The following is a 12,097-nucleotide window of genomic DNA, read 5'->3' on the forward strand; positions in this document are numbered from 1 at the left end:
GTTCGTTTCAAATCCAAATTGTACCAAATGTAGTACTTTTAATAAACATAAGTACGAATTTCCAAAAATACCCCTATATCTCAAGCCTTCACTTCAACAATAATCTTAATTCCAAATTTCAAGTTTCCAGCTGTATCCGTTCACCCAAATCCAAATTTAGTACCATTTATTACTTTTCGTAAACATAAGTTCGAATTTCTAAAACTACTCCCCATATTTCAATCCTACACTCCAACAGTAATCTTAATTCCAAATTTCTGGATTCCAGCTCTATCCGTTCCGTAAAATCCAAATTGTACCAAATTTAGTACTTTTCGTACACAAAAGGACGAATTTCTAAAACATCCACCATATCGCAATCCTAAGCTTCAACGGTAATCTTAATTCCAAACTTCAAGTTTCCAGCTGTATCCGTTCACCCAAATCCAAATTTACTACCATTTAGTACTTTTCGTACACATAAGTACGGATTTCCAAAAGTACACCCATATTTAAATCCTACACTCCAACAGTAACCTTAATTCCAAATTTTTGGATTCCAGCTCTATCCGTTTGGTCAAATCCAAATTGTACCAAATTTAGTACCATTTAGTACTTTTCGTACACATAAGTATGAATTTCCAAAAGTACCCCCCATATTTAAATCCTACACTCCCACAGTAATCTTAATTCCAAATTTCTGGATTCCAGCTCTATCCGTTCGGTCAAATCCAAATTGTACCAAATTTAGTACCATTTAGTACTTTTCGTACACATAAGTACGAATTGCCAAAAGTATCCCCATACTTTAATCATACACTTCAACAGTAATCATAATTCCAAATTCAGGTTTCTAGCTCTATCCGTTCACCCAAAGCCAAGTTGAACTAAATTTAGTACCATTTAGTGCTTCATACACATAAGTACGAATTTCCAAAACCATTTCCTTATATCAACACCACTTCCCAAACTTGACTCCCATACCACATTTCAAGATTCTAGCTTTATCCATTAAAAATATGCAATTGGTACCAAATTTAGTAACTTTTTTACAACTTGTATCGAATTTAGTACCATTTAGTACTGCTTCGTGCACATTAGAACGATTTTCCAAAGCTACCTCCTCCTCAATTCTAGATTCCAACAGTAATCTTAATTCCAAATTTCACGATTCCAGCTCTATGCGTTCACCCAAATCCAAAGTGTACTAAATTTAGTACGTTTCGTGTACCTATAGTTAGAATTTCCAAAAACTTTTCTTGGTTACTTTCCATTTGTGACCCTCGTTCCAAATTTCAGGATTCCAACTCAATCCGTTCACCTAATTTCAAACTGTACTAAATTTAGTACTTTTCGTACCCTTATAGTTCGAATTTCCAAAAACCTTTCATTGTTACTTTTCATCAGTAATCCTCATTCCAAATTTCGGGATTCCAGCTCTATCTGTTCACCCAAATCCAAATTGTACTAAATTTAGTATCATTTATTATTTTTCGTGCACATATAGTTCGAATTTCCAAAAACTTTTCCTTTCCTTACTTTCCATTAGTGACCCTCTTTCCAAATTTCAGGATTCCAACCCAATCCGTTTACCCAAATTAAAATTGTACAATATTGAGTACCATTTCGTACTTTTCGTACCCTTATAGTTCGGCCCTCATTAAAAATTTCAGGATTCCAGCTCTATCCGTTCACCCAAATCCAAATTGTACTAAATTTGGTACCATTTAGTACTTTTCGTACATTTATAGTTCGAATTTCCAAAAACCTTTCATAGCTACTCTTCATCAGTGACCCTCATTCCAAATTTCGGGATTCCAGCTCTATCTGTTCACCCAAATGCAATTTGTACTAAATTTAGTACCATTTCGTACTTTTCGTACCCTAATAGTTCGAATTTCCAAAAACCTTTCATTGTTACTCTTCATCAGTGGCCCTCATTTCAAATTTCAGGATTCCAGCTCTATCCGTTCACCCAAATCCAAGTTGTACTTAATTTAGTACCATTTAGTACTTTTCATACACATTAGTACGATTTTCCAAAACCATTTAATTACATCAACACCACTTCCCAACCTTGATTTCAATACCAAATTCCATGGTTCTAGCTACATCCGTTCAAAATATACAATTGGTACTAAATTTTAGTACTTTTCGTACACTTATAGTTCGAATTTCCAATAACCCTTTGGTGCATCTTTCTAACTCTCCATCAGTGACCCTCATTCCAAATTTCAGAATTCTAGGTCTTACCGTTTGCCTAATACAAAGGGTACCATATTTAGTACCTTTTAGTACTTTTCGTACACTTCTAGGTCGAATTTCCAAAAACCCAGCCTTATCTCACCCCTACACACCAACAGCAACCTACACCCAAAATTTCAACTTTCTAGCTTCAGCGGTTTCGTCTGGGCGCTGATGAATCAGTCAGTCAATCAGTCAGTCAGTGAATACCTCACCTCACTGCTCTTTTATATATATATATAGATATATATATATATATATATATATATATATATATATATATATATATATATATATATATATATATATATATATATATATATTTCTTGATCGGGGGCGAAACCACCGGTGTCTCGAAAACTAATTTGCAACCTGATGCACTCATAAGTTTAGCAAATATAGCGATTATAAAATAATAGGCCCCGAAATTCGTCTACAAATATATAGCATTTTGGACCACGGGACGTTCCTGAACATTTTCTGAAAATTAGGTTCAATAGTTTTGGAAAAATAATGTTTTGAAAAGATTGGGCGTGGTCATCAGTTTTTAAGATATAATAATAATAATATAATAATTGTTCCACAAACATCCCAGATGGGACAAGGGAGACTTCTCTCATATCAATGAGTGCACGCCGATTCATATTGGCTCAATGATATGGGACCTACTTTTTATTGCCGAGTCCGAACGGCGTGTCTTACGACACCACTTGTAGAGAAGTTTTTCATGGCTTAAATACTCAGGAAATGACGCCAGCATTACTGAGGGGGAATTTTGCCACCGTTGAAAATTTGATGTTGCTTGGCCTGGGATTCGAACCGCAGACCTTCTGAGTGCAAGGCGGACGTGCTAACCACTGCACCACGGTGGCCCCAAGATATTTTAAGATATAACATATTGAAAAAGTGGGCCTGGTCCGGTATTTTGGCTCCAAATATGTACCTGGGGTGCATTATTTTTTTACAACTTCATTGCCTACCAAAATGTATGCTGAAACCGATATAATCATACATTTACTTGGCTTATATATAGCGTTTAACAGAAAGGCATGGGGAAGGTACCCCACCTCTTCCGAAATTCATAATATATACATAACAACGGCAAACATTGAGCTTTTGTCGCAAATTTTATGGAAATCCCTTCATTAGTATTGGAGTTATGACATATTAATAAAAACAGGCGTGGTCGGACCTATAGGCCCTAAAGAAGTACATAGATTGTAGATTAATCCGTAAATTTTTAATCCGATACATGCATAATTTTTGCAAATATAACGTTTTTTAAAACTATCGCATAGGGAGGTACCCCGCTCCCTCTGGAATTCAATCAAATATGTAACCTGTTTTCGGGGGGCGTGGTAAACTTTTCTTTCCAAAAAACCTAAGTTGGGTTATGGCAGCATTTGATTTGTATTCATAAAGGTAAGGCTTTTTTTCAATATGCCCCCTTAAAAATTCAAGAAAATATGATCGTACATTCCCTGACATTTTCAGGAAAATCGGTTCAGTAGTTTTGTAGATGTAACATATTTTAAAAAGTGGGTGTGGTCAAGTCTTTGGTTCCCAAAAAGTAGGAAAGGTCGGAGACAACCACAATTGTCTCGCAAATTAACTTCCAAATAGATACATTCGTAAGTATTGTAAATATAACATTTTTTAAAAAAGTAGGGTATAAGGGAAGTACCCCGCCCTTTCCGAAATAAAACGAATTTGTAGCCTATTTTAAGCGGGGCCATCCCTGTACATTCCCTGGCAATTTCAGGAAAATCGGTTCAGTAGTTTTTGTAGAAATGATAAAAAATGAAAATTGAAAAAAGTGGGCTTAAAAGTGGGCTTGGTAAAATTTTCTTTGCATAAAAACCCAAGTCGGGTATGGCGCACATTTTACAGAAAAAATTATCGAAATCGGTCCAGCCGTTCTCAACTGATGTCATCAGCAATGAACGATATTTGACTTTTATTTATAAAGTTTATAAAGTTTAGACAAATCGCGATTTTCTTGAAAATCACTTTAGTAGTTTTGTAGATATAACCTTATTATAAAGTGAGCGTGGTCGGATCTTAAGTCATAAAATAAGTACGTAAGGTTGGAGACACAATCGTTATTGACTCGCAAATAAATTACAAAAATAGGGCATATATGAGGTGCCCGCCCGATCCGAAAGTCAAAAAATATGTAGCCGATTTTTATCGGGGACCAACCCTGTACATTCGATGAAAGTTTCAGGAAAATCGATTCAGTAGTTTCGTAGATATAACATATTTAAAAAAGTGGACGTTGTCCAGTCTCAATGCCCCAAATAAGCACGTAAGGTCGGAGACACAATTGCCATTGACTCGGAAATTAATTTTCAAAGCGATACATTTGTAATTGATGCAAATATTGCATTTTTCCAAAAATAGGGCATAGGGGAGGTACCCCGCCCGATCCGAAATTCAACCAAATATGTAGCCTATTTCAACCGGGGGCCATCACTCTACGTTCCGTGAAAATTTCAGGAAGATCTGTTGAGTAGTTTCGTAGATATAACATATTTATAAAAGTGGGCGTGGCCAATTTTTCTTTGCATAAAAACCTAAACTGGACTATGACTAAGATTTCCACAAAAAATTAACCAAATCGCTCCAGCCGTTTTCAACTGATTCAATTACCAACAAACGACAATTGAGTTTTATATACAGTCTGTCGCAAAAGTTAGTATACACCGTTGAAACAAAAATGTATTAGGGATAAATATCACTATAACTTATAGAAAACAACAAACACTTAGTTTTATTTGATAGACAAGAAGGTTGTCTTCCGTAATAATAATTAAAAGTGCGCAATATTTGCATACATTAGCAAATGTACGGTTCGAATTCCAAAAAGACCAAAATTTAGGTCGCAAAAGTTAGTATACAACGGAGAATCCTCGTGGAACTGTGTAAAAAATTCTTGATATTATTGAACAAAATGAAACTAAATCTGTACTTAAGATCATAAAGAGTATATTAATTGGTTTTAATGGCAATTATAGTACTTATAGTGACAAGTCCAACGTACACTGGATCGTAAAATCCACAAAAATTGGTCACATTGGTAGCGACAAAATTCCGAGTGTTATGTCCTGTTTATGAATTCTAAAGCCATGAAATGCTCAGAAAAGCTCTAAAGTTTCAATATGGGGTGATTTTGATCGAGTTTCGACTTGTCCTGTTTGAAAAAACGGGATTTTCTTGAAGGAAACCCATACTTTTGAGTCCATTGTCCTTTTGAAACATGTAATAATCCTTAATCCTTACACCTAAGGACTTTCCTTTTGAGATAATTTTCTCACAAATGTTGCCTCTTTTCATATTCTCACCAAAAGCAAATAGTAAGAGAACCTCAAGGTCTGTTGTAAGCCCTACAGTTATACTGTCCTACCGCCCTTTTAGCAGTATCGGACATTCTTCTCGTGTCCCTAGTGTCTAATGTACTACTAATGTTTAATGAACTACTTCTAACTGATCCATTTAGTTGTATTTTAGTCCTAAGTGAAGCGAACACAGCTTTTCAGAACGTTTTTGCACAATCCATGCGTTATAAAAGCAGAGAAAGCTCTGTATTAAAATTTGAAATTAGCTATCATATCCTTCTGTGGCGGTGGAGTATCACTGTGGGGCTTACACCAGAACTTGAGGTTCTCCTACTATTTATTTTTGGTGGGAAAGTGAAAAGGGACATAATTTGTAAGAAAAATAACTGAAAAGGAAGGTCCTTATGTGTAAGGATTAAGGATTATTACATGTTTCAAAAGGACAACGGCCTCGACAGTATGGGTTTCCTTCAAGAAATTCCCGTTTTTTCAAAAAGGACAAGTCGAAACTCGATCAAGATCACCCCATATTGAAGCTTTAGAGCTTTTCTGAGCATTTCATGGCTTTAAAATTCATAAACAGGACATAACACCCGGAATTTTGTCGCTACAATTGTTGTATTTGTAGATGACTAGACTTGTCACTATAAGTACTATAACTGCCATTAAAACCAATTAATATACTCTTTATGATCATAAGTACAGATTTAGTTTCATTTTGTTCAAAAATATCAAGAATTTTTTAAACAGTTCCACGGTGATTCTCCGTTGTATACTAACTTTTGCGACATAAATTTTGGTATTTTTGGGATTCGAACCGTACATTTGCTAATGTATGCAAATATTACGCACTTTTAATTGTTATTGCGGAAGACAACCTTCTTATCTATCAAATAAAACTAATTGTTTGTTGTTTTCAATAAGTTATAGTGATATTTATCCCTAATACATTTTGGTTTCAACGGTGTATACTAACTTTTGCGACTGACTGTATAAAGATTTTTGCATTTATTTATCTGTTTAATTGTTTGTATCGTTTTTTATAAAAAAAAACACCGTCAATTCAATAAAACGAATTCAACTAAACTGACGAAGATTATATATTTAATAAAAAGTTATCCCTGAAGATGTTGGCAGATACCAGCGAAGCGTCGGATAAAAAATGGAAAAAATAATCTTTATTTTAATTGGCACATTAAGGACCTCAAAGCCCGATAAGATAAAGTCTTAACAAAATAAATAAAAAAATCAGAAGGACGAAAAGCAAAATTAGAAAAAAGACACGTTGGATTCAACCAATTTTTTAGCATAAATATAACCAGAGTTTCCACGAAAATTAACTATGTCCCGGTCCACACTAGCGTGAATTTCATAAAATAATTTCATGAAATTAGGTGTTCTTAGGTCGAATTCCCCACTACAGCAATTTCATGAGTTTGCTCTACTATGGAACCCGATCTAGAGACGCATAATTTCATGTCAAAATTTCAGTGAAATTTCTCTAGTGTGGCCCGGGACTATCAAGGCCAATATTTCTAAAAACATTTCATTTTATACAAAAGCATGTAATTTGTATAATATACAAGCACAATTCGCGAGATATAAAGGGTAAACCCTGGCTTCAACTACTATGTTAAATTTTCAAAAATATTGACTATGTGCACTTTCATACGGTAAAGGTATGTATGGACGAAATCCGTTTCAGACAATTTGGAATCGATTAAGCAATGTCGATCTATCTGTCTGGCAGGCTGGAACGCACGATAACTCTCGAACGAATGAACCAATTTGGTCCAAATTTTGGCCATCGTAGTAATTATTTATTTATCTGTCCACTCATTCAGGTACCTCCACCATAAATAATCACTCGGTCCACTACTTCATGTTCCTCCACCAAAAATGTTCGAAAAATAGTGTACACGATAACTCTTGAAGAGAGCAAACGATTTGGTCCATGCTTGGCCCATCGTAAAATTTCTATTAGACATAGAAGGAGTTCCAATATGGACTATATCGGCCCACACCTTCGGGTACCTCCAACACAATATTTCGTAAAAGTGCAGTTTAAGACCTGCTCTCAAATCGCTTTGATTCGACAGCTTTAAAAACCCCCTATGGCAACACGTGTAGTGGCTTGAACGCACGATAACTATCGAAGGGATAAACCGATTTAAAATAAAATTTAGCTTTCGTAATATTTTATCCAAACTTAGTTCAAGTTCGAAAATGAGCCATATCGGTCCACTCCATCAGGTACAACCTTCACAAAAGTTCAAAACTTTTCGCTAACATGGTGCGCACGATAAATCTCGAAGTACACATTTTTTTGCAGACATTTAATGAATAATGACGTCCCTACCCTGTGGTCCCGCTCAAAATCGTAAGCCTGATAATCCGGAGAGCATTAAGCAGCAATTCTCATATTTTTCATAAAACGGAAAGGCTTATTTCGTGGCGGGACTCTTACATCGTCATCAGACAAAAATTGAGAACTGATCACAAGATTTATATGATCAGACAGACATTTAGAGTTAGAACGCATGTAGTGCGATTCTCTAACCCATTTTTGAGTTTCCGACAAAAATTGATAAAACTAAAATGCTTATAATTTGGTAATTAACGATGTTTTTCGGTGAGTTGGTAACGAATAAAAAGTAGTCGTTATTTTCTACCGTTAGCATGATTTTTGTCTCTTATTTTATTTGAACTTTTCATTCATGATTTTAATCTTAAAAATTGTTGTCGGTAACTCAAAAAATTAGATAGTGAATCGCACTACTTCACGGTGCTCTTGAAGCAACATTAACTAGAAGGTGCTTACGCCTAGGAAGTTTTTCCGGATTCTGAAACTACAATGTTCATACATGAGAAAAATCAAAAAGCAAAAAAGTCGCCGGAGCGCTTTTTAAATAAAACGCGATTCAAGTCGGCATTTTTAAGGGTTTTTTAGGTTTTCACGATTTTGCTTGGAAACCGCAAGTCCTATCGAAATGGACAAAAAAAATTAAATTCTTTACAAGGTTGACCTTTATGGTATTTTCGTAGATTTTAAAGTTTTTGAGATATATAAGTTCAAATTGGGACAATGTACTGACTGCATCGTCTCCTTTTAAAACAGTGTCATGACTGCAACTTCCCAGCAAAATTTGAAGGAAGGGGTTGATTCATGGCATCATGGTTTAAACGAAGTCGTGAAAGATCCGATCTCTTCATTAGCATTTGAACCAATGCAAAGGAAGTGGTGAAAGATTGTATCTTTTCATCAGCCATTGACATGCAAAGGAAATCGTGAAAGATCCTATCTTTTCATCAGTATTTGAACCCATTCCATCGATCCAATAGAGATGAATTTTGTGTATTTATTTATACACATTTTTCTAAATATATAAGATTAATTATTTACACTTCGGAGATTCGAAATCACAACCAACGTTGTTAAAACTCTCGTCGTAATGATAATGTCATTGCAAAGGGTTGGTGAAAATTACATTCCAAAGCATTGGTGTAACTGACATGCTTTGGATCCAAAAATGAATAGCATCTTTTGGGGTCCACGCTCATATAAAATTCATCGATGAAGATGCTAAAAAGATGACATGCCAGACCACTTGCACCCATGATTGAATGGCATCTTTGGCATCGAATATTTTGCTGGGTTTTTATATATCTCAAAAATGGTACAATCTAGGAACGGTAAAACCTACGAAAATATTATGCAGATCAATCTTGTACAGAATTTTCACTGCTACAACATTTTCTGTAGTCCCATTTCGATAGGTCTTGCTGTTTCCAAACAAAATCGTGAAAACCTATAAATGCGAACTTTGACCGCGATTTATTTAAAAATCCCTACAGCCATTTTTTTCTTGTTTTTGGATTTTCTCATCTATGAATACTGCTGTTTCAAAATCCGTAAAAACTTCCCAGGTGTAAGCGGTTTTCACTTAAAGTTAGTTAAGGCGCAACATGAATGACATTGTTTTATAAAGTAGCGACAGAGTCAATGTATTGTCCCAATTTGAACTTCTATACTTCAATAACGGTAAAACCTACGAAATTATCATAAAGATTAATCTTGTAGGGAATTTTCATAGCTACAACATTTTCTTTAGTGCCACTTCGATAGGGCTTGCGGTTTCCTAGCAAAATCGTGAAAACCAAAAAAACCCCTAAAAATGATAACTTGAATCGCGATTTATTTAAAAAGCTGTCCGGCGATTTTTTTTGTTTGTTTTTTGATTTTTGTCATTTATGAACATTGTAGTTTTAGAATCCGCAAAAACTTCCCAGGTGTAAGCACCTTCCATTTAAAGTTGCTTCAAGAGCACCGTGACTGAGCTCAATCTACAAATACATACCGCTCATATACTCAAAGAGTGACACATCTCAAACAATCCAGTTTCGAGAAAAACGCGTTTTAAGTTGGCGATTATAATTTCACTTTCCAACTTTAAAATACCATTACACAAAAACTAAAATAACTACTTGAACCATATTTTGCAAACATCTAACCAGCTATCAGTGTTAAATTTCTGTGCAAAATAAAGCCTGATTCCAAGTGTTTTGGTGTTACATAAACTCAAAAACCATTTGTGTTGAATTATGCGACACTAGTAGTAAATGAGCTGTACCTCGTCGAGTTTTAGAGATATCAGCATGAAAATTTGACACAAGATAAAATAGAAGTCGCAAAAAATAGAAATTGCTAACTCAGAAAACTCATATTTTTAGTTATGTCACTCTTTGAGTAAATTAGCGATATACAAAATAGATCAGATCGCTGAACCGATCTTCCTGAAAATTTCAGAGTATATTACAGCATTGCCTGAAATTATAAACGTGACCTACATACATACTTAAGGGTAGATACAGAGAAGTCCCTTTAACGTACAAAAACGACTTCATATCACAAAAATCCACAATAAAATTAAAAATTAATGAAATTAAATATCACACAAATACATATATTTCATCTTAGTCGTGTTTGCGGAGCGCATCAGGTTCATGTAGTAAAATATACATTTTCAGGTCAGTCTATTTTCGTCATTTCGATTTGCTACAAACTGTTATTCCAAAACTGTGTTGCAAAACACTTCCCACATAACAGTACGTAATCCGGTTATTGGTCTTAAACCAAAACTCGTATTTTAATATTTAAGCACAATAATAATAAATTGTGTTACGTGTACCTCTTGGTATAACAATTGTATAAATAAGATAGTAATAACTAAGTAATAGTCTACTAATTTATTCAGTATGTATTACTATGGGATGATAACCGTACTCGTCGGCGGTATAGGTTACTTTAACATGTTTACCATCCTTGGAGATGTATTCGTATTCACCCTTGACAATCCAAGTTTTTTCATCTCGCAAATGACCTTCTTGGTAGGCACGGATTTTATTGGTCAATTCGAAGCCATATTTGAAATCTTCTTTGTTAACTTCACGGACTTCTGTAACGACATCAGCTTCTTCATTGGCATAGGCTACGACCAAAAGGCAGGCAAGAATAACAATCTGCAAATACACAATTGTTTACGTATAAGTAAGAAAATCTATTTTAGATGTGATTTCTTTCTCAGAATACTCACAGCGAATTTCATTTTGATTATTTGTTTAGTTGGATTACCTTTAAAAAACTGATCTAGACAGGGATTCAGCATGCATTTATATGAGAAAAATTATTAAGTTCTGAAACTAGATCGGAAATAATAAATGTCATTTTATTTGTTAATAAATTTAGTACCAGATGTCTCTAAAAAGAAATGAAAGAGTCTTAAATCAAGTTTTTATAAGAATAATTATTTTTAAGAATAATTATTTTTATGATAGAATATTCCACTAATCGAATTGATACGAGTAATTCATATGCAGTTTGGGACATGAAACAAATAGTTCATTTGTGTAGATCATTTTGAAGTGGGTCGCACCGTTGTACACACAATTGTCTGGGTTCAATTACCGGGCAAGACAACATTACATTTTCAATGGTAGCAAAAGTGTCATTCAGCGTAATGTATACGATCTTTCCTTGTAAAGTGTTTCTATGAGAGGTTTCATTCGGACTCGATTTTCGGTAGGTCCCATATGACAATAGAACAAGTCTGGTCAATTGCTAAAATTACGTAGTCCTTGATTCAAAACTGTTGTGGAAGCGTAACATGGAACATAAGGAATAAGGCACCGACGGCCCTGGGGACACCCTTCAGAATGGTAATTTTTAGACATTTCTTTCTATATTTTACCAAAGTTAACATTTTGACTCCTATAATTCCCTGATGTTGAGATGAATTTCTGGTTACGTCCCTGGAATGAGGTGATCGACATCTCTGATTCCATGCGTAACAACAACATCCTAATTGCTTCTTTCCTCCTCGTCTTCAGGGAATTATAGCATCATCAGGAGAGGGAAAGTAATGGGTGTGGTCTCGCATTCATTATCAAGAAGGATGTCAGATATAGTCTGATTCCATCACTTTGAAGTCATGAGTATCTTAGTTCATTTCGATGATACTGATATCAAGATAGAGGAA

The 12,097-nt window shown here is 34.8% G+C and overlaps 1 protein-coding gene across 1 annotated transcript; it reads right to left on the reverse strand.

Moving 5' to 3' along the window:
* Nucleotides 1–10,765: 10,765 nt before the first annotated feature.
* Nucleotides 10,766–11,167, reverse strand: LOC141386716 (larval cuticle protein 9-like). The gene is made up of 2 exons (XM_073955636.1): nucleotides 11,156–11,167; nucleotides 10,766–11,081 (listed from the first exon to the last, which is right to left on the reverse strand). Exons 1-2 carry the CDS (start codon nucleotides 11,165–11,167, stop codon nucleotides 10,809–10,811), a joined length of 285 nt encoding a protein of 94 aa, XP_073811737.1. The 3' UTR covers nucleotides 10,766–10,808.
* Nucleotides 11,168–12,097: the final 930 nt, after the last annotated feature.

The sequence above is a fragment of the Musca autumnalis genome, unplaced genomic scaffold (assembly GCF_047663935.1).
Source record: "Musca autumnalis isolate F117 unplaced genomic scaffold, ASM4766393v1 scaffold_5, whole genome shotgun sequence".
Lineage (NCBI taxonomy): Eukaryota > Metazoa > Arthropoda > Insecta > Diptera > Muscidae > Musca > Musca autumnalis.